We start from the raw sequence: 24414 nt of genomic DNA, 5'->3' as shown, positions 1-24414 counted from the left end.
GTAGGGAGGCCCTATCCAGGTTGATTGTACACAACTGTTCATTTGGCTACATGTTAGTAGCCTTCCCCCCAACCACACACCCCCACCACGAAAACCTACAAAAAGCCACACCGCCAGCCCGCACTATATTTTCAAAAACATTGCCTAAGAACCAATTCTTTTATTGTTTTGAGCCTTAATCATAGCCTCATCGTTGAAATAGAATGGATGAAGATAGGTTTTTTAAGTCTTATACAGAACAGCTTCTGTCAGAGCTGAACATTTGAAACTCAAGCAAATGCCTATATCAATTTACAAATGGGTGATCAAGAAATCACTATGTGATCTGAGATACCTCTTCTTCTCACACAGGCAATATCTCCAGCAGGTGTCAGTACTGGATAACAATTCCAGTTACATGACAACATTCCATGTCCTGTTGCTACTCCCTTAATGCATGGCTCTACTTGGACGAAGTTGAGGTGAAATGTGGTTTAATGTTTCTTTCAAAATTATAGCACTACTTAAGCGACGAGCATGCATGTGTGAGTGTGGCTGCTTGTACTGGTCTTGACTTATGCCAGCTCTATAGTGCTCATGCTAACCCACTAAGATAGCATACTGCAGTTTGACATGGATAGCCGATTCAAATACAGTATATGACTACCAACCGAATACAGGTAGTCCTTGTTTTGGCCCCTTAATGTTGAGCGTAACCAGGGTTACAACAAGTACCATCTTTTAGGTCTTTCAGTATGATGTGACCGGGGATAAAATCACCTCTCCAAGCACAAGCTCTATCCACTAGACCATGGAGATGGCTTTAATTGGAATAACATAATGGCGATAATGGTAAGTGCTAACCTTCATCTCCACACATGCAGCGTGGGTTGAATTATGCTCTCTTGGAAACTGATTCCATAAAATATAAACCTATACTTTCACCAGTGTGATATATTTAAAAAACACCTCTAATCTTTATTTTTATGTGGGGTGTCACAGACATGCCCCAACCATAATACTGAATTTCACACTGGAAACTGATGCTGACAAATCCTACCTTGACATTCTCTGTCCATGGATTCCAACGTTTCCATAGCAACCACCATCCTGAGACTTGATCCCCATAGTTGAGGAAGTTGGACTCCTCCTCACTGCCGACATCCAGGGCCAGGATTGTCTGTGCCCCGAACGCCCTCATCACATCAGCTGAAGGAACACACGTTTTTACATTAATACCTACTGAAGCACAGAAATTCATCGAAATCAATTCTTACATACCATTGCTCCGCTCCACAAAGTGATCTTAGCATTTGATGATCGTAAGCCTCTGTTAAAATATGTGAGTTACGATCACCTTAGCGCTAAGACTGTTTTTGCGGACCGCAGCATAATCAGGCATTTCTGGGATTCAAAACTAGGAACTCCTATCCAAGAAGTTGGGATTTCTGCCATGAGTGGTATTTTCGGATACAGCCTGGAAAAAGAACTGTTCCTTTTTAAAGACAACATTTGTTTGTTTACCTGGTACATTGTTGACGTATCCTCCGTCCAGCAGGTGGTGACCATCCATTGGGTCACACATGGGCGGCAGGTAGCCGGACAGTGACATGGATGCTCGCACATACCGCCACAAACTACCTGTGCACACAACATACACATCTGATGTCAATGCATTATATTGGAAATTAAACAATATTAGCTAAGCAGACTTTATTTCTGATTTTAGACCCCCATTATACCAGATAATACAAACTGTCACAAATTAGGGCTAGAATCTCTGCATCATGTGGATATTGGGAAGCAACATTATTTTGTGAATTTGTTACAGGTTGATGCCCACCATGTCGACCACTGGTTCATCCTGGCAGAATTTGATTCACAGTATCGTGTTTTTTCAGCCAAAAACTTAATGGCTGGCATCTCTGCGTAATAGCCTCATAAAATGAGGAGACGCTTGGACCAACTCTTCTCCTGCCATCACAGATGTCGAGTAGAGTTGTAGAGGAGACACTGACCTGTTGTGTGTATCCTCATGCTGGAGTTGGAGATGTCGGTGGTCACACAGAAGAACGGCAGCCACAAGTCCTCCACCTGCCTGTCCTTGAACACCTGCTCGATGCATCGGTTGAAAGCACCACCTGTCAACATGGTGAATATACATTGATTGAAAGCACCACCTGTCAACATGGTGAATACACATTGATTGAAAGCACCACCTGTCAACATGGTGAATATACATTGATTGAAAGCACCACCTGTCAACATGGTGAATATACATTGATTGAAAGCACCACCTGTCAACATGGTGAATATACATTGATTGAAAGCACCGCCTGTCAACATGGTGAATACACATTGATTGAAAGCACCGCCTGTCAACATGCTAATTACACATTGGTTGAAAGCACCGCCTGTCAACATGCTAATTACACATTGGTTGAAAGCACCGCCTGTCAACATGCTAATTACACATTGGTTGAAAGCACCACCTGTCAACATGGTGAATACACATTGATTGAAAGCACCGCCTGTCAACATGCTAATTACACATTGATTGAAAGCACTGCCTGTCAACATGCTAATTACACATTGGTTGAAAGCACCGCCTGTCAACATGCTAATTACACATTGGTTGAAAGCACCGCCTGTCAACATGCTAATTACACATTGGTTGAAAGCACCGCCTGTCAACATGGTGAATATACATTGGTTGAAAGCACCGCCTGTCAACATGCTAATTACACATTGATTGAAAGCACCGCCTGTCAACATGCTAATTACACATTGGTTGAAAGCACCGCCTGTCAACATGCTAATTACACATTGGTTGAAAGCACCGCCTGTCAACATGCTATTTACACATTGGTTGAAAGCACCGCCTGTCAACATGGTGAATATACATTGGTTGAAAGCACCGCCTGTCAACATGCTAATTACACATTGGTTGAAAGCACCGCCTGTCAACATGCTAATTACACATTGGTTGAAAGCACCGCCTGTCAACATGGTGAATATACATTGGTTGAAAGCACCGCCTGTCAACATGCTAATTACACATTGGTTGAAAGCACCGCCTGTCAACATGCTAATTACACATCGGTTGAAAGCACCGCCTGTCAACATGCTAATTACACATTGGTTGAAAGCACCGCCTGTCAACATGCTATTTACACATTGGTTGAAAGCACCGCCTGTCAACATGGTGAATATACATTGGTTGAAAGCACCGCCTGTCAACATGCTAATTACACATTGGTTGAAAGCACCGCCTGTCAACATGCTAATTACACATTGGTTGAAAGCACCGCCTGTCAACATGCTAATTACACATTGGTTGAAAGCACCGCCTGTCAACATGCTAATTACACATTGGTTGAAAGCACCGCCTGTCAACATGCTAATTACACATTGGTTGAAAGCACCACCTGTCAACATGGTGAATACACATTGATTGAAAGCACCGCCTGTCAACATGCTAATTACACATTGATTGAAAGCACCGCCTGTCAACATGCTAATTACACATTGGTTGAAAGCACCGCCTGTCAACATGCTAATTACACATTGGTTGAAAGCACCGCCTGTCAACATGCTAATTACACATTGGTTGAAAGCACCGCCTGTCAACATGGTGAATATACATTGGTTGAAAGCACCGCCTGTCAACATGCTAATTACACATTGATTGAAAGCACCGCCTGTCAACATGCTAATTACACATTGGTTGAAAGCACCGCCTGTCAACATGCTAATTACACATTGGTTGAAAGCACCGCCTGTCAACATGCTATTTACACATTGGTTGAAAGCACCGCCTGTCAACATGGTGAATATACATTGGTTGAAAGCACCGCCTGTCAACATGCTAATTACACACTGGTTGAAAGCACCGCCTGTCAACATGCTAATTACACATTGGTTGAAAGCACCGCCTGTCAACATGGTGAATATACATTGGTTGAAAGCACCGCCTGTCAACATGCTAATTACACATTGGTTGAAAGCACCGCCTGTCAACATGCTAATTACACATCGGTTGAAAGCACCGCCTGACAAACATGCTAATTACACATTGGTTGAAAGCACCACCTGTCAACATGGTAAATACACATCGGTTGAAGGCACTGGCTGTCAACATGGTAAATGTACACTATTTTAGAACACCAACTGTCAACTGTCTACAATTTATCTAGCTGACTACAATCTATCCAGTTGAATCTCACCTGTAAACATGGAGGTAACTGGGTATGTCAGATCAATAATTTTCTTCCAGAGAGATGTCATGTCCTGTGAAATAAAACAAATTTATAGCAGGACTGGGACAGGTGACTCTGGGACTTGGTGGGCCCTGTGGTTAGTCACAAGATATACTGGTTAATGACACTAAAACTCCATAGTTACAATACTGTTACTGTAACGGTAGTCAGTCAGATATGGTAATAAGATATTTTAATTGCGCTTTATTGTTTCTTCTCATTAGTGGTGAGTATTGTTTTTAGCTCCCCTGGGGTTATGGAGCGAGTAACATGCTTTTCGGTGAGAAAGGCCTATGTTTATCCGCATTCCGTCAAGATGTTTTACGGATTTCTGGGAATTGGACAACTGTGAGTTCTCTATATTAGAAATTCTGTAAAATAAACATCATGAATACTCAGTTTCTCCGTTCAGGGTTTTCAAAAACATTATAGTCACTAATATTCACTATGCACACATTGCTTCTGACTTTTACATGTTTGAGTAAGGATAAGGCATACACACTTATAGCAAGGACTAATTTACAAACAAAATACTGGTATTCTATGCATATACCTACTTATCACAGGGACTAATTTTTAAAAAAAATACTGGTATTCTATGCATATCACATGGACTAATTTACTAAGTATTGGCATTCTATGCCTATACCTACACACAGCATGGACTAATTTACAAACAAAATACTGGCATTCTATGCCTATACCTACACACAGCATGGACTAATTTACAAACAAAATACTGGTATTCTATGCCTATACCTACTTATCACAGGAACTATATTTTTTTTTAAAATACTGGTATTCTATGCATATCACATGGACTAATTTACAAAGTACTGGCATTCTATGCCTATACCTACACACAGCATGGACTAATTTACAAACAAAATACTGGTATTCTATGCCTATACCTACTTATCACAGGGACTAATTTTTAAAAAAAATACTGGTATTCTATGCATATCACATGGACTAATTTACAAAGTACTGGCATTCTATGCCTATACCTACACACAGCATGGACTAATTTACAAACAAAATACTGGTATTCTATGCCTATACCTACTTATCACAGGGACTAATTTTTAAAAAAAATACTGGTATTCTATGCATATCACATGGACTAATTTACAAAGTACTGGCATTCTATGCCTATACCTACACACAGCATGGACTAATTTACAAACAAAATACTGGTATTCTATGCATATACCTACTTATCACAGGGACTAATTTTTAAAAAAAATACTGGTATTCTATGCATATCACATGGACTAATTTACAAAGTACTGGCATTCTATGCCCATACCTACACACAGCATGGACTAATTTACAAACAAAATACTGGTATTCTTTTCCCATACCTACTTGCAGCATGGACTTCCTCTCATTATTTTAGAACAGTACACCTTGTTCACAACATGGCAATCTACAGACCCCAGCAAACGGTGGACGTGTTAGACACTGACATCATGTCAAATAAATCAAAGGAATTAGATAATCTTATGTTACAGAGGGGTATATCCTTTTTCAATGATATTGAAGGGGTTGTTTTATATACAAGCTGAGCTGTCATAAATGCGGTGAAATACAGAACTTTCCCAATAGTCACAATGGCATCATAGGATCCCAGCCCAGGTTATTGACAGACTCCGGTCAATTAAGCACTGTTTATCATTAGTCTGTGTCAGAGAATAGTGAGCAATGCCATATCAGCAATTGTTGCTGCAGTTTATGGTCAGTCTTGGCTGGTGAGCACTCAACATCTACCAAGTTCTCAACTCTTTGATGACCAGGGGGCACGGGTGGCCCAGTCGTCTAAGGCGCAGCGATTCGCTGCGCAGAGTTGCATCCCTTGGGCACGCCAGAAACCTATGATTGTGGGTTCGAATCCCGGTTCGCCCCGATTATGTTTCTAGGTTTGTCAGCACCATACCCGTGCTCATGTGTTTCACCGAAGTTGTAAACGTCTGAGACCTGCATCACTTCGGCTTTCCTCCCACATTAAGCTGACACGCCCTGATGTAAATGGAATACTGTTAAAAGCGGCGTTAAATCCAACTCACTCACTCACTTTGATGACAAGATCCTGTTTAACCGGTACGCCCCCTATTAACAATAATAACAAGGAAATGGATTCACAATACGTAAGAACTGCACTGAAGTAAATGATCACTATGTTGTTGATACCAGCCAACGACACATCTCCACCATACAGTGACACAACTCACCATTGACCATTCTCTGCCTCGCTGAGTGAAGCGAGTGTAGTTCTGCTCTTCACACCAGAGGGCGCCGATGAAGGACCCCATACTCGTCCCCCCTACCATGTCAATGGGGATACCCGCTTCTGTGATCGCCTTGATCATACCAACGTGAGACAGTCCTCTGTGGGAAGAACACATTCAGCAGTTCATACTAAACTTCAATGATTCACATTTACAGGGAATTGTGTAAACTTAACTAATGACATAGATTATGTAAATGTGCAAGCATTTCCTTATATTACACAGCCCCCTGGCCAGTTCATCCCCTCCACTCATCTCCCTTCTTCTTACCGAGCCCTACTCCACCTTTCTCACTTCCTGGCCCTTCCTTTGCTGTGCAGCTCTCTCCCATATCATCTAGCTGCTCTCCCAGCAATATTGCCCTTCTTTCTCCTCCCTCCCCCCACACTCACACTCTCACCTAGCTCCTCCCTCACCTCTTTAATCCCCTACCCCTACTCCCTCCTGGCTCCCCCTCACCTCTTTAATCTACCCCACCCACACTCCCACCTGGCCCCTCCTTCATCTTTTTAATCCACCCCAACCCCACCACCCTTCCCTCATGTCTCCTCCTTCACCTCTTTAATACCCCATCCCACTTCCTCATGTCTCCTCCTTCACCTCTTTATATCCCCCACCCCACTCTCACCCAGCTCATCCTGCACCTCTTTAATCCCCCACCCCACTCTCACCCAGCTCCTCCTTCGCCTCTTTAATCCTCCCACTCTCACATGGCTCCTCCCTCACCTCTTAACCCCCTCCCATTCTCACCCGGCTCCTGCCTCACCTCTTTATCTCTCCCATTGTCACCTGGCACCTCCCTCACCTCTTAACCCCCTCCCATTCTCATCTGGCTTCTCCCTCACTTCTTAAACCCCTCCCTTCTCACCTGGCTCCTGCCTCCCTTCTTAACCCCCTCCCATTCTCACCTGGCTCCTCCCTCACCTCCTAATCCCTCCAATTCTCACCTGGTTCCTCCCCGACCTCTCTAAACCACCCTTTCTCACCTGGCTCCTCCCCCGCCCAGTACCAGGCCAATGGATGTTCCTGTGAGATAGCGAGCCAGCCTGGAGAAGTCCTTCTGGCGGTGTGGCGGTTTCTCAAATAGTTTGCTATACATATCAAGCTGAAACAAACCAGTGAGTGGCATCTTGAATTCCTCCAGAATACAATAAACACTCAGTCTTCATTACAAGTTCACAGTACAGTCAAAATTAATACAAGATACTTCATAAGCAGTATTCAGTATATTCGTTTGCAAAAACTAACAAAGAAGGACAGCCATGAGATGTTTGTTTAAGAACACTGTATACTGACAAATTTCACTTTCAGAGATCTTGTTGCAGTCCTCAAGCTCACATGCTAGACATGCTAGAAGTAGTCATTTCTGCATTATCATTTTAGATTTTAATGTGAACATACAGCTTCTATAAGCTACGAATACCAGACCAATTAATGTTTTTCCGTAACTTTGGGCAAGTGGTTAATGTCACGGACACATTTTACAACTGATGTATGTACTTACTCTCTTTTGCAGAGGTTTTTTACTGAAGACCCGGGGTGGACAGCGGATGTGATGGTGATGAGAGCACCAGTCTCGAGCGTTGAGCCAGTCCGCCGTCCGCCGCGGCGTCTCCGCATCCTCCCTGTGGAGCAACACCAACTCCTTCTGGGCCCTGATAGCGATACCCTCTAGCTCCTTCTCAACCTGGCAACATAGCAGAGTCAGGAGGATAGTCATTGCCAGTGAAATATACACCAGCCTACCAGGAGCCCCATCAAGTTTCATTTCTGTTTGAATTAGGGGTGGAACATTTCACCAAGTCAGTTCGTTGTTACTAACCATATGCATGATCTTTAACCATATAATTTCCAATCCAAGTTTTCAACATTACCGGAAACATGTGAAACATTAGTCTTGGCAGTTGTAGTGGAAAAGAGCATGGTGTGTGACGTTTCTGATTGTGTGGTGGTGGTGTTTAAGCGGGATCAAACTTGAATGAACTGTTGTTATGTTGTGCCAAAAGTACTGATTCGTTGGATCATGTATCAGTACAAAACAATACACATATATCTAAGTGGGCATGTAAAATCATATGAAAATTAATTGTAGTATTTTCTGCTGTTATGTACAACTTTATAATTAGTCATCCAATATTATTGCACTTAAACAGCGACGTGTGTGTGTGTGTGTGTGTGTGTGTGTGTGTGTGTGTGTGTGTGCGTGCGTGCGTGCGTGCGTGCGTGCGTGCGTGCGTGCGTGCGTGTGCGTGCGCACAAGCTTTTAACGTCTTTTGGTACGATGCGCCCGTCGACCGAACACAGATCTTCCGCTCTCCGGGCGTAAGCTCTACCACTAGACCACGGAGGCAGTCTCTAAGTGTTGAACTGCCATGGGGAGGTTCCATCTGATGCTATCATCAATAAGCTTGTGTTGTGGGTTTTATTTCTAAAAATCAATTCCTGATGACTGTTGGTACATAGTGCTCTGGCCAACTGATCATTGTGAAACATGTGTGGGCTGCAATCTGACTGGTTCAAATACGTGAACAAATGGGATTTGAAGTCTGGAAATCCTTGGGACTATTCAGTGAAATACCCGACCTCTAAAATATATGCTTGATAAATATTTGGTGTCAATAAAAATATACATCCTTTGCTATCTTGTTACAGATAAATGTAACATACTGTATGTATCGGATTGTGATACCAAGTTGACATCAACAACACTATCCATTATGGAATACACTACATGTACTAAGGACTTAAACACTGATATTACTGGTCACTCACGGTGCCCACGGTGTGGTCATGGTCAGCCTGAGCCACGATGAGGATAAAAATATACATTCTTTGCTATCTTGTTACAGATAAATGTAACATATGTATCGGATTGTGATACCAAGTTGACATTAACAACACTATCCATTATGGAATACACGACATGTACTATGTCACTGGTCACTCACGGTGCCCACGGTGTGGTCATGGTCAGCCTGAGCCACGATGAGGATGCAGTCGGCCTGCCTGATGCAGTTCTTGGTCCACCTGGTCATGGTGTAGTCACACTGGTACAGCACCATGCGGTGGATGTCCTCCTGCTGCCCCAGCCAGCTGAACAGGCGGAACTCGTTCACACTGAAAACAACACATAGTCAGGTCATCAGTCTTAGAACTGCATCGATTAATTATTGGTTTGTTGTTCAGCACTGCATTCATCAATATAACAGCTATATGAAAGTGGCCTGTAAATAATCTAGTCTGGACCAGACCATTCAGTGATATTGTGAGCAATGATACACATTGTCAGGGAATGACGACATGCAATCAACCACTAAGTCCAACTACCCAATCCATTTGTTTGTTTGTTGTTTGTTTAACGCTGCACTCTACCAAATTCTACCTATATGACCGCGGTCTGTAGATAATCAAGTGATTGATATCATGAGCATTGATCTACGCAATTGGGATATGATGACATGCATCAACCAGGTCAGCGAGTCTGACCACCCGACAAACAGAGTCGCCTTTTATGGCAAGCATGGTCTGCTAAAGACCTGTTCTAACCCGGATCTTCACAGGTCCGTGATCAATTTGGTTACAAGCTTCCAAATTAGGCAAATATTCAATCCCCATCAACTTCCAGTCACAATGCACCTAATAACCCCAATTACAACGCAAATATTGACAATAAATCTTATCATATAGTTCCAGCTTGGCAACTCTCAAGAGTTGGGAACAAAATGTCTGATTGGGAATTGTTTTACAGCAGCCCTGGCAAAAACTATTTAGATACATGTATCAAACAATCAGATCATGGGTACACTGAAGTTGACTCGCAAATATATACAAGTCAAAATGAATGTGCGCATCGTCAGAAAAAAATGCGAACATTAGCGACTTTATGGTATTTTAACCAATGACATATTGTGATTTTTGGTCATTAAACAATATATCACATGACTTACCACAGGTCCGGGTAGTCCTGTGGGTACCCGGGTCCTACTCAGTACCCACCCGACCCGAGTACCCGAGTTGCCAGTCCCAGCCTTAGCTTACATTATTATTACCCCTAGCCAATCAATGAGTGTCACTCATAACCAAGTAGAAGATGGAGGCTACAACTTACCTGTCCAGAGCAGAGCTGCCTAGTCGAGTTTTGATGATATCACTTGACAGACGAGTCGTCAGACCTGTTACGAGATATAACAACAGTTGATTATTTCAGCTCTGCTGGTCTCGTCCTCATTACAAGGGCTGTTACGATTCATTCCCCTATTCGGTGAATCGAACCGTATCCATTTATGAATTGAATTCGTTATTCGTGGCCACTAGAATCGAATGGTTATAAATATGTAGTCATGTGCATTTACATATTCTGTACCTAAAAATATCAATGAGAACATATTATATGCATAGATTTCTTCAAAGACAGCGCTCTTAATATATTTAATTTGACAGTATTGTGGTCACTGGTCATTGTCTCATTTGAGCAGATACTAGTACCTGGATAAGTGCAGTACATATAAATGTTTACTATATTAATAATTAACAAAGCTTGTCAAATAGTTTATGTTGTTTCACTGAATATAACAAATAATACATCAACTGCTGACTTGTTATTGTATTCATGGATTAATATTCATATTCGTCACCCAAAATTCATGATACGAATCGTATTCCCCTTATGGTGTATTCCTTGCAGCCCTACTCATTTCGCATTATCAGTGTGATCAACACAGGGGTATAGTGATGTGGGTAAGCAACAGTATTCTTCAAGATGCATTTCACATTTCAAAATTCACTCATCAAATGTTCTCGGTTTACAGATTCTTCAAACTGGGGGAGAAAGGTGAGCTAAATGAGGTTTTAACATTGCATCTATCATTTTTGCACTTGATTAACATGCATATTTCAGTCGACCGCAGGATTTGCAAAGCATGTGTACCGTCAACTGGGCGTCGACAGATATTTTATGAATCTTTTCATTTTTTAATCAATGTTCTCAAGTGATTTGATGCATTTCACTGATTTAGACCCGTTTTGTTACAAGATAGATCTTGATTATCGATCAGACAGGGCGCCGCCATATTGTTGGAAGCAAATGCAAGTGATGAGAGGTGGAATCTGTTTGGTTGATAGAAGGGACATAGAAGTTGTTTTTGTTTGTTATTTCACACCACACTCAGCAATATTCCAGCTATATGCAGCGGTCTGTTAACAATTGAGTCTGGACCAGACAATCCAGTGATTGAAATCATGAGCAACGATCCACACAAATGGGACACGATGACAGGCATCAACCAAGTCAGCAAACCTGACCACCCGATCCCGACAAGCATTGTCGCCCCTCATGGCAAGGATAGGTTGCTGAGGACCTATTATCTACCGGATCTTCCTTCACTGGTCTATTGTCCATAAGACTCCTTGTCATAGTTTAGTAACTGCATGTATTCACCGATAGCGCTGAGGTTGTGCTGCAGTTCCAGCGTGAAGTTGGTGAGGGGAACATCATCCGAAGCTGGCAACACGGCCACGGTTGCTAGGTTACACACTGACCGGCTTTCTAAACCAGGGTTGTCGGCTTGAAGGACAAAGAAAACAGTCAAGATTCTTTATTTACATATAAATAACAAATACTACATATAACTGTAAGTTTGAAGGAAAATGTCAGCAAAACTTGCCAAAGTGGAATTAAACATTTTCCAATTTGTCTGCCAAGGGCACTTAGTTTAGAATCCTAGATAAATCCCTGAGCATGTACAGTGATTAGTTTAGACCCTGAAACACGACCTTCTTGATGATTGCTACCAGAAACTTTTACATACCAAACGACACCATCTGTACCCAGGTGTCTGTATCTGGAAATTTGTCATTTCTGATGATTTCACAGGGACCACTACCGTGTGTTTGTTTGTTTGTTGAACGCCGCACTCAGCAATATTCCAGCTATACGACGGCGGTCTGTAAATAATCGAGTCTGGACCAGACAATCCAGTCACTGATATCAGGTGCATCTATCCACACAATTGGGATATGATGATATGCACCAACCACGTCAGCAAGCCTGACCACCCGATCCCGTTAGTTGCCTCTTACGACAAGCAAAGTTTGCTATTATGGCAAGCATGGGTTGCTGAAGACCCGGATCTTCACGAGTCATGTGGATAATCTGGGTTTCAGTGTACCAGCTTGACGAGTGTGTCCCTCTACCTATACTTACTTCTGAAGGGCATAGATATGTGAGCACCGAGCGTGTTCCGACTCTGCAGATTTCCCAGAATCCTCTGGCCTAGTAGGTGGATAAGTCGGGTGACAATCTGTGGATACTTCCTCTTGATGAGATTCAGCAACTCCGAGGGCATCTTAGCAACCTCTGTGTCTCTGGAAGTGAGTCCATTACAAACCAGGTGAAATCACCAACCTTAGTAATGTCTTACATAACATTGCTAGCTTTTAAGTGAATGAGTGTGTTGGGTTTAATGCATCTTCCCGAGGCAAGGGAGTTAACTGACTTTAAAAGTCCAGCTTCCACGCTTGCCGAATAAGGCTGGAATTCCTGTGCTTGATCGTAGCGCCACCAGTGGTAAGTACGAGTTATGTCCCTTCTAAGCCTCTCCTATGGACAATCAGATTCCACGTCTCTCATCACTTGCATTTGTTTCAAACAAAATGGTGGCGCCCAGTCAAGACAATCTGATCGGTAATCAAGATCTATATTGTGATAAAACAGGTCTTACATCGCGAAGTGCATCAAATCAAGTGAGCACCTTGATTGAAAACATAAAACAAAGACTTGGAAAATATCTGTTGACGACAAGTTGGCGGTGCACATGCTTTGCAAATCCTGTAATTGTCCGAAATCTGCACAACAGTTTACTAACTGGATTTTGATTTCATTGCACGATTTTGATTAGACTATGCATAGACTCGCTAGTCAAGCCAAAATATAACTCCATAATACCAGCCTAGTTCGGCAAGGGTGGAAACTGGACTTTTAAAGTCAGTTAACTCTCTTGCCTCGGGAAGATGGGTTTAATGCTGCTTTGAAAAGTATCTCAGTTTTATCACCTGGGAAATCAAACAACAATCATGTGTTCCTGGCAAGCTTAAAGGGACACAAATCTGCAGTGAATTACTGTGACCAAGATGGTCTAGGTTATGCCTGCATTTGATCAGCAGAAAAAGAAATGTAACGATATTCGTGAACACAAGCTGAATAGGCTACATTTGATAATTACACACAGTGTTGTCATATAAGGGTTTTTTAAAGATTATACATGCATAATTTTAAGCAAGCAACTAAAACTCGACTAGGTAATAGTGATTTATTTTGCGAATATTACGTGAGTGAGTATGGTCTTACGCCACTTTTAGCAATATTCCGCAAGATCACAGCGGGGTCACCACTCGGTAACCCCACCGCCCTTCAAATATTACAAAAAACGCAGCTCTGTAGATTGAGTAAGATGTGGCAAATCATCACATGTTGTTGGCCTGGGATATTACCTCACTGCCATGACGGTGGTGGCCCTCTCCGTCTGTGTCAGGACCTCGACGATGCCGACCAGCTCCCCACGACCATATTCCTCCACCAATTCCTTCTTGCCTCCAAGCAGAGTGATCACAGACCGCAGGCGCCCCGTCAACACGATAAACACACTCTCCGAGTTGTCACCTTGTCTGGGATCCAACAGAAACCAGATAAAGCTTTTAAACCAAACAAGACACACAAAATGAAACCCACTAGATCCAATACTACGGGGAAAAAAATATTAAATCAGGGTTGGAGTAAAGGTCTTTGTATTTATGAAGATGGAGCGTCTTGTGATCTTCCAGAAAACTATATCCAGACTAGCAGGGTTTCACTGCACGACTCCTCTAAAACTCTTTCCTTATATTAGAGTGAGTCAGTGAGTCAGTTGGGTTTAATGCTGCTTTGAACAGTATTCAGTTATATCACGGCCCAATTGATGCAGGTCTCAGACATTTACCACTTTCGTGAAACTCACAAGCATGGGTATAGTGCTGACAAATCTAGAAACATAATTGGGGTGAACTGGGATTTGAACCCACAATCACAGGTCACTGGCGTGACTAAGGGATGCAACTCTGCACAGCGAACTGCAGTGCCTCAAACAACTGGGCCTGTGGCCCCTCCTTAAAAGAAAATGTTAGAAGAAAAGGTGAAGACAACTGAACTAGATAGACACATCTGATAATTCATGAAACAATTTTGTCATGGTAAACTGATTTCTCGAATCAGTGGATAAACCATGCATAAAGATATCAGATCTCACCTAAAGAGAGGGGAATGAATAATGCATACAGCCATCGGATATCGGATCTCACCGAAACAGTGTGTGGTAAACCAGGCATACGGATATCGGATCTCACCTAAACAGTGTGTGGTAAATCAAGCATACGGATATCGGATCTCACCTAAACAGTGTGTGGTAAACCAGGCATACAGATATCAGATCTCACCTAAACAGTGTGTGGTAAACCAGGCATACAGATATCAGATCTCACCTAAACAGTGTGTGGTAAACCAGGCATACGGATATCGGATCTCACCTAAACAGTGTGTGGTAAACCAAGCATACGGATATCGGATCTCACCCAAACAGTGTGTGGTAAACCAAGCATACGGATATCGGATCTCACCTAAACAGTGTGTGGTAAACCAAGCATACGGATATAAGATCTCACCTAAACAGTGTGTGGTAAACCAAGCATACGGATATCAGATCTCACCTAAACAGTGTGTGGTAAACCAGGCATACAGATATCAGATCTCACCTAAACAGTGTGTGGTAAACCAGGCATACAGATATCGGATCTCACCTGAACAGGGCCTTTCCTGCTTCAGTCATCTGCCAGTCTAAAGCAAAATCAATCTGACGTACAAATGGTGTCATCCTCTTCACCGTTGTGTGAGCAGCATTCAGAACAACAAACGGCTCGGCCCTCATGATTCTAGAAACAGCAGACTCCATGATGTTATTACAGCATAGCAACAATAAGCTTCTCTTTGTGGGATGCATATTTTCCTCACTGGTTTCAAATTGATTAAAAAGAGTTTGATATATATATTTCAATATATAGAAACAGTTTAAAACACATTTTTATTCATGAATAAAATATGAGGCTAAAAAAATGGTCTTGGTTCCCAGGCACAGCCGCTTCTTTCACTTATATTTTTACATTTAAATAATAAATAAATATCCTTAAACATTCTGCTTCTCGAACACACGACCCTGGCAGTGAATTTGACTTATATTTCCATTTAAAAAATAATATCCTAAAATATTCTGCTTCTCGAACACACGACCCTGGCAGTGAATTTGACTTATATTTCCATTTAAAAAATAAAAAAAAATATCCTTCAATATTCTGCTTCTCGAAAACACGACCCTGGCAGTGAATTGCTGCAGTACCATAAACAATGGGACCTAATATAGGGAGCAGTTACTTCCCTTTACAGAGCAGTTACTTCCCTTTACATGCGCACTGCCAAGCTCCTTCCCAGCGCGTGACACCTTCGTTACACTCTCAGTAACATCGCTGCCACCAGTGTGGGCGCTGCCATTACAAGAATCTTGATTTTTGCCCTCTAACCCCAAACGTTAATACTTTTGTTTATGTCTTTGGGAATGCCATGATATTTCATTTTTAAAAGGTTTACGACTGACCATGTTTTCCAGATGAATATACTTTGTTGTTTTAATAATCAGATTGGTTAGAGGTTGCAGACTAACGGAAAATCAACCAACTTCTCCCTTACATTCTTACAATATCAATAACATGATAGTTTTAATGAAATAGAAATTCAATTTGACAAACAAAGATAATAATTTATCAGCGGCAAGTGTATTCGGCGTCACGACAGTCGTCACTTCGGTTGCGAGTTCAACTCCAAGCATGGTTGTTGCCACCTATTCACAGTGGGGTGTTTTGACTGGTGGCAGCGATAGTATAGAGAGCTCCGCGAACGGGCTATTGCTGTGAGGAGCTTGGCGCACTGCTTTACCGCACATCCATTTTATGGTCATGGCGGCAATAGGAGTTTGTAGGCTTGTTCTGCCTTTTGCAAATTGGGTCAACAAAACATCAGTAGATGTGATGATAAACAAATTCAAAGATATTTGTGTACTCTATGCCAGACAATGTTTCATACACAGAGATTAAGAATACATGTGTTTTGTCTCGTAAAATAAGCCTGAAATAGGAATACGCTGTTCACATATTTTCCCCCCTGTCTGGGGTGATAAGTCTTAAAAATACTCAATATCATGGCCAATATCCTAACTTAAAATAAATTTCAATACACTGATAGGAAGACCGAAGACTTTGTATCTCTTACGACAAATGTTCATTTCAAAGCAAGTTCATGGTGATGTGATTTGCCGATTTGTTCATAAACAATTTCACTGAAAGTAACGTGAACAAAATTGAATGAAATCTTGGAGAAAAGTAATGGATTAATAACATAAGTCTAGATACTCAATGAACACTTTCATGGCCAGATAGTGTATTAACAGGACTAACTTGTGTACTTAAGTACAGATTTGTTGACACACTACTTCCAGTGTTATGTGCTCACGGTAACATCATCATGTTGTGAAATAAAGTTATAGCTCATTGTATGCTTTTTTTATGCACGCACTGGTAGTCAAATTCCAGTGAACCCTATTATTTTCGTTCTATTAAATCTGTCTGATATCGAAAGTAATATATGCATTTTGTGGTATTGTAAGATGTTTTCATGATCACAACTTTTATAATCATTGTATAATAGTGAGATTTTAAAATTGTGACAAGAAAATTAATACCAATTCACTGGATATGAAATATTTTAAGGCAAAGGTGACCATGGAATCAAATATTTAACTGCTATTAAGCACATAGAGATGGTAAACTTGGAAGATCTTTGGTGTGTGCTCTTGATAGCATACATTGGATGACATGAAGACTTAATGAAGTTGAGTTCTGTGCGTTACAAAACATGGAGAACAAAAGCTTGGTCTTCCTGACCACCACCAGCTGCTTCAACTTGGACAGAGAGACAAATTTACCATTATTTTACTCATCATGGAACACATTTAAGTAGTGATGCCCAACCGTTTTTTTGGTAACAAACTACTTTAAACAACAATAAACAAAAAAACACTATATTTTCAGAAGCCATTATCTGAGAACCAATTATTTTATTTTATTTGAGGCTAAGTGTTGCAAGTTTCCCTACTATGACTGGTGGGTTCACTCACATGTAGAAGTCCTCCTTGGAGATAGACACCACCCTAGAGTCTGTCTTGGCCTTGATGGAGAAGAGTGACGGCTCCCCTGTCAACACAGCCAGTGTCCCCACAATCTCCCCGGGATCGGCTGTGAACAGGATGGCCTGGAGACAACAGCAACAGCATACAGGCACCACAGGAGTGAGTGATCATTTATAGGATTTGGTTTGTTGTTTAACACCGCACTCAGCAATATTACAGCTATATGGCGACGGTCTGTAAATAATTGAGTCTGGACCAGACAATCCAGTGATTAATATCATGAGCATCGATCCACGCAATTGGGATCAATGACATGCATCAACCAAGTCAGCGAGCCTGACCACCCGATCCCGTTAGTCGCCTCTTACGACAAGCATAGTCGCCTTTTACGGCAAGCATCATTTATAGGACTGCGACCTGGTTAGTCTAGTTCAGCTAGGTGTTCATGTCAACATGTATCTGGTGCAAGTGACACCAAGTTCCTCAAATCAAGCCCTGAGTACGACTTTAGATACCCTCGATATCCTCTCTATCACTGATGTACTAACAAAAACGAAGCATTCACTCCCTTCCTGACTTACCTCCCTTGCCTCCTCACCGACTATCTGCTGCAGCATGTGCAGGGTCCCCATCACCACAAACACCAGGCTGGCATCCTGGAACAACAACTATGTGTCAGTATCGGCCAAAGGTGTACCTTTGTATTACTTCATAAATTAATTCTATTTTATGGACAAAAATTTGGTGTCGTACCGTGTAAACACAAAATGGCAACATGTGCTGGAGTTATACACGCGACCAATCATCAAAGAAAAAACAACGCAAGATCAACATATTTTTATTGCAAATACAATGTATAAGGTTTGTGTGCGCACTTGTGATGTGCTTCCTTCAAGGTCGCTTTATACACAGAGTATATTTTTTTTTGGTCAATTTTGAAGGCGTGTACAGGGGGGTGGTCTTATACGTGGGGTCGCTTTATACACAGCGATGTACAGTAGTTAACAATAACCACTGTTCAGCAAAAAGTCAAGTCGTCTGTGTGTATAACCTTTTTGTTAAACATCTGGGATTTAAAAGTCCCCAGGTGCACCCCTACAGTAGCAGAGCTCACGGACACCAGGACCCTCTTCAGTTTCCTACTCACAATAAATCATTCACTTTACATATGTCAATCACAGGTTATGAATTTCTTCTTGTCATGCCAATGCATAACCATTCCACACAAAGAGGTTTTGGACCCCTACCAACAATGTGCTGTGACTTCATTGTGGTTTCATCTGGTTGGTGTCTGCATAATGATGTAGATTTGTAGAATTTTCCTATTCGGAATATTCTATAAGTAATACGTTACCACTGTTATACCGAGGCTGTTGTCTCCCACAACTGCTGCTATAGCGAAATCTACCACAGAGATCTCAATTACCTCATGCAGCACGTGCGTAGCCACCTAGCTGCCATGTGACACCCATCACTCTTGTCTCTTGCGAGAGCAAGTGCTCGGGGGACGGACGGGCGGGCAGCAGCCCAGTGGTAACGTATTACTTATAGAATATTCCGAATAGGAAAATTTTACAAATTACATTAAGTAATACGTTACCACTGTTATACCGAGGCTGACTACCACAGTAGGCGGCGGGGAGCACCTACAACCCGAATCCTGACTGCTAGCGTTTCTTCCGACCAGCGGAAGTAAACACCAAGGCGGAAGCACTCGATGCGCATGCACCTAGCTAGGCGTTACCCTATAGGAATACCAAAGCACTGTCAAGCGCATACCGTAAGGCTCAATCGTCATTGCCAAAACGATTGGTGACTCCAAACGGCCCCACTGGATAGGTATTTCATCACCGCAGCGGATGAGAACACTGTATCCGCGTGAGCTTAATCTTAGATCAGGTTAAACAGTCGAAAAGAGGGAAATTAATTTCATTCAGACCGTATATCCCAGAGCAAGCCTACTTAAAGTATGCATTAGGCGCGTGACCTAATTCCAGTATTTGTAAGCATGCATCACAAGGTTGGGATACACGACAGACAATTAAATACATAATTGTCAAAATACAAATAAGGACAAAGCACACAAAAAGCCGCCCTCACCTGTGGTGTGAGTGCGCTGGTTTGCGGGACCCCAACTCCTGTACCCACGGCAGTGGGAACATTGGAGTCGACCCAGATTGACCACCGTGCAAGGTCCGACGCCTGAGGAGTTCGGAATTGCGCTGGGCACACCCCTTAGGTGCCCGCTTGCGCCGCGATCCGCGGGCAAAGACGGTGCACACTCTCCACGACGGCATCAGCGACCTGTTTGAGGTAATGATTGGCAAAAACCGAGTCAGAACGCCAGTAACAACCTCGTAATATTCTGCGAACAGAGATATTCGAGTGTAGGGCAAATGTTGCCGCTAGCGCCCTGATCTCGTGCGGGTTTGACCCCGCTACCGGTAACCCCCGAGACCGGTACGCCAGATTGATGACAGAACGAAGCCACAACGCAATCGAGTTGCAAGTTATGTCAACCGTGCGATTAGGGTTACATGATATGAACAGACGGTCACGCCCTTGTCTACGTTCATTCGCAGCCTTAAGATAATACTTAAGGGCCCTAACCGGACACAGCGCTCTGTCCTCAGTATCAGCAGGATGTAAGATTTCTTTGAGGGATCTTACAGTGAATTCTCTCTCCGTTTGCCCGACTCTCTGATTCTTGGCGACGAAGCCCATGAGCAGGCCCAGGCGGACCGCTCCTTCGTCACCCCTATCGAATCGTACCTTGGCGACATCGAGTGCATGAATTTCGGATACACGTGCCGCCGTGGCAAAGGAGAGGAGAAATGCTGTTTTCCAAGTCACATGCCGGAACGAAGCACTATGCAAGGGTTCATACGGAGCTTCCGTAAGTGATTGCAACACTAGGGAAAGATCCCAGGCCGGTGCCCGAAGGCGGCCCTTTTTAAGATCGTGCTGTTTGAAACCCTTGATAATACCCCGTATCACCGGCTCTTTGGAGAGACTGGTACACATAGCAACGTCCCGTACCGTAGCAACGGACGAGACATAGTTGGCAATGGAACCCCCGGAGAGTTTCCGGGTCTCTCGCAAGTGAGACATGAAACGAGCAATATCCTGCACAGATACCTTATCTGGCGAATGAATGTGATGTTTACAACACCACTTCGTGAAAATAACCCAACGTGCATTATACACCTTCTGGGTAGAATCACGATGCATACAAACGTATGCCAGAGACGCCCGGCGAGAAAAACCTTTACTCCTCAGACGCTCGGTGACAACATCCACGCGTGCAGATTGAACTGCCCTGCGTTTGGATGAAGCTGACGGGTGTGAGGGTGGATCAAGAGATCCGGTCTCACAGGCAGTGGAAGTGGCGACTGCGTGACCTGGGTCAGCAAGTCGGGGTACCACGATCTGTTCGGCCACATGGGCGCGATCAGTAACATTCGACAGCGAACTCCTCGGAGCCGGCTTAGAATGTGTGGTATCAACGCTGTCGGCGGGTAAGCATAAGCGTCCAAGCCCGTCCAGTCTAACGCGAGAGCATCGTGATCGATGGCCCTCGGGTCCGGGACTGGTGATACAAACAACGGGAGTTGATTGTTGAACCGCGTTGCGAACAGGTCGACCATCGGACGACCCAAACGTTCGCTCAGCCACTGAAACACTACTGGGTTCAGCATCCACTCTGTGGGGCTCGGATCCTGAGGCCTCGATAGAGCGTCGGCCGGTACGTTCCGCACACCTGGGATGTGACGGGCGCGTATCTGGCACGGGACACTGTCCACCAGAGCGTAAAACTCGAACGTGAGATCGAGTAGCGAGTGACTGTGGGTTCCTCCAGTTTGTTCACATAGGACACTACCACCGTGTTGTCGGTCGCCAGCATGAGCCGGGCGTCGACGAGACGATGCTTCCAGTGATTAACTGCGTTGATCACTGCCTTGAACTCGAGACAATTGATGTGAAGACCTAGTTCGTCTACGCACCACAGCCCCGAGCTCACCTCCCCCTCTAGATGGGCGCCCCAGCCCACTAGAGAGGCGTCTGTATACAGGTTCAACGTGGCCCGGTAGGGCCGCATAGAGACTCCTGATAAGACATTGTAAGGGACTGTCCACCACTCCAGATGCGGTCGGAGCCGATGCGGGAGGGCGACGGTCTCACTGTTCACCTCCGTTGCTAACAACTGGATTAAAAACCGTTGCAGCGGGCGGAGTTGGAGACGACCCCGTTCGGTGCAGTCCTGGGCTGATACAAGTAGCCCTAACAGCTGTTCCCAAAAGTGAACAGTCTGTTGCACCGCTAAGACTTTGGCAATCATCGCCTGAATCTTGTGCCACCGGTCTGGGGGGACAAAGAGGCGATGGGACACCGTGTTGAACCGACCTCCGATGAACAGCAAGTTCTGAGAAGGGGTTAACTCGCTCTTGGGGAGATTGATAATCCACCCCAATTGCTCCAAGAGCCGACGTGCGAAAACGAGATGGCGTGACAGGGTGTCCGTCATTCGATTTGCTACTAGCGAGTCGTCCAGTTACGTGAAGTACCGGACACCCCTCCTGTGGAGGAACCCCACTATGGGGGTGGTTAACCGGGTGAACAGCCAGGGAGCGGACGTGTGAATCATTCTGAGTTCGGCACTGTCCTACTTGGGAACGAGAAATATCCTGGAGTAAAACCCCGGTGTTATTTCTGGTAGAGCTAACTCCCGTACTGCCCCTTCTCCACCAACCTGCCGATGGCATCGGCGAGGATGGGAAGATCGGTTTCCAAATCGAAACCTGCCAACGGGGCAACGGTGAGCGGCGGATTCGCTTTGAGATCAAGCCGATAGCCGTACCGAATCGTGTTGACCACCCACGGGTCGTCGAACACTTGTTCCCAATTCTCCCAGTAAGTCTGGAGTCTGGCTCCCACTGGGGAAGGAGAGGGGGCCCTGACAGGCTGCGGTAGGCGCAACTGTCCAGGGCCAAGTGACTCGGGTTCGCCTAAGGGCCAACCGAAGTTGGCGCTGTCGGCATACGAACCCCTCCAATGAGAGTCACCTGGAGGGGCCCTTGCCGTCCGTCGACGACTTGGGCTTCCCCCAGTTCCCCGTCTTCCCGCGAAAGGGGAGCTGAATTCCCATACCGGAGCCCTCAGGGCGGGGCTACTTCCCAGAGGAAGAAGAACCCGACCCCTTAGACCTACCGGCCGCAGCAGCCTGGGGCGCGCTCCGGTTAGGAGCGGCACCCAGGCGCCTATGCAGGGACCCAACAAGAGCAAGTGTGTGCCGAGAGTCCTCGGCAACGTACTCCAGGGAAACATTTAAACTGAGCAGGCAGTTGTAAATGCGCTGGTCACGGTCCGTGGGAGAATCTTCGACCAGACGGGCCGCTGCAGCCAAGTAAGTGTCTCCGTGAGACAGGGAGTGCCGAGCGAGGGCGTCCAGCTGGTGCAAGGTAGCTTGCGTTACCGTAGCAGCCGGTGGGGCACGGACACCCAACCGCTCAACATGGGCCTCCGCGGTAGGACCTGCCTCGGGAAAGGCAAGGTCATGTACCGGGAATAAACCCTTTCTCCACGACGTCGGAGGCAACGGGAGACCCCGACCGGAGGCCGCCACGAAGGCGTTCTCCAAGGAAGGCTTGATACAGCGCAGCAAGGTTGATGCGGGGAAAGCCGTGTCGGAAGACTCATCGTATACCTCGGAGGAACCCACAGTCGTGGATTCCCCGCGGTACCGGCCGGGGCATGTCCTCAAAGAGGTCATAAACCATGGCCACGAGGTCCTTAACCGATAGCGGGAGCAACGGTTCGGGGGAAGGACCGGTGACCACGGGAGCCGCCGCCGTACCGGTGGACCCCGCGGCCACCGAAGTGGCCGGGGACGGAACAGCCAGCGGCCTATCCTGAGATAAGGCCGCCAGCTTGGAGTCCACAAGTTATGCAAGTAATGCAGCGACGGAAACCCCGGACAGCCCACGGGCCGCCAAGGGATCCGCCGCAGCTGTGGTGGTGGTACCCGCAAGGGGACCCCAACCGGACGAGCCGGCCACCACAGGGGTGGAAACGGACTGCACATACAGCCGGTAGCGCTCGCTTGCGGCACACCCCGCAGCTCCTGGTTGCGGGGGTAGAGGGGGTGGAGGACGGCGAAACATCCATGTCAGACATTTTGTTTGTACTATGAACAAAGAGCAAAACATGGTTACAACACACGCACCACAAATAGTCACAAACGTGTATTTTCACAAGAAAATAAACGAGCAATGGGAATATAGAACATACACATATAACATATAGAGGAATAAGTGATGTAAAAAACCCAAGATATACTAGAACAGGGGAACGTAAGACGCAACGTGCATACGAGACACCCCGCAAGTATATAGAAAAAAAAGGGCGGGAAAAATATTTCCTTTTTGCGGGAAAAATATTTCCAAGCGTAGTAACAGCAAACGCCCCATAAAAGCACAGTTTATTAGAGAGAATAAACAGTAATAAATATCACCGATTGGTCGGAGAAACAGGAACGCTTGAGCAGTTTATTGTACGTCTTGCTAGAGCAAGCGAAGAGACAAGAGTGAAGGGTGTCACATGGCAGCTAGGTGGCTACGCACGTGCTGC

At 44.6% G+C, this 24414-nt stretch overlaps 1 protein-coding gene across 4 annotated transcripts in view; it reads right to left on the bottom strand.

Annotated features, from left to right (window-relative positions):
• The window catches only part of LOC124143585 (patatin-like phospholipase domain-containing protein 7), a 58249-nt gene that overhangs the window by 5030 nt on the left and 28805 nt on the right, over nucleotides 1-24414 (bottom strand). For all 4 annotated transcript variants that reach the window (XM_046512611.2, XM_046512612.2, XM_046512613.2 and 1 more), the window contains 15 exons: nucleotides 18369-18443; nucleotides 17776-17909; nucleotides 15353-15484; nucleotides 14015-14188; nucleotides 12729-12889; nucleotides 11964-12089; nucleotides 10635-10698; nucleotides 9475-9643; nucleotides 8031-8213; nucleotides 7513-7631; nucleotides 6470-6626; nucleotides 4206-4269; nucleotides 1998-2120; nucleotides 1504-1620; nucleotides 1040-1188 (listed from right to left, as the gene is read on the bottom strand). In XM_046512611.2, coding sequence (XP_046368567.2) covers nucleotides 1040-1188; nucleotides 1504-1620; nucleotides 1998-2120; nucleotides 4206-4269; nucleotides 6470-6626; nucleotides 7513-7631; nucleotides 8031-8213; nucleotides 9475-9643; nucleotides 10635-10698; nucleotides 11964-12089; nucleotides 12729-12889; nucleotides 14015-14188; nucleotides 15353-15484; nucleotides 17776-17909; nucleotides 18369-18443 — 1947 coding nt within the window. The remainder of the gene's footprint in view (nucleotides 1-1039; nucleotides 1189-1503; nucleotides 1621-1997; nucleotides 2121-4205; nucleotides 4270-6469; nucleotides 6627-7512; nucleotides 7632-8030; nucleotides 8214-9474; nucleotides 9644-10634; nucleotides 10699-11963; nucleotides 12090-12728; nucleotides 12890-14014; nucleotides 14189-15352; nucleotides 15485-17775; nucleotides 17910-18368; nucleotides 18444-24414) is intronic.

Source organism: Haliotis rufescens, unplaced genomic scaffold, assembly GCF_023055435.1.
Source record: "Haliotis rufescens isolate VD_foot unplaced genomic scaffold, xgHalRufe1.0.p SCAF_8, whole genome shotgun sequence".
Lineage (NCBI taxonomy): Eukaryota > Metazoa > Mollusca > Gastropoda > Lepetellida > Haliotidae > Haliotis > Haliotis rufescens.
This window is presented reverse-complemented; position numbering and strand designations above follow the sequence as displayed.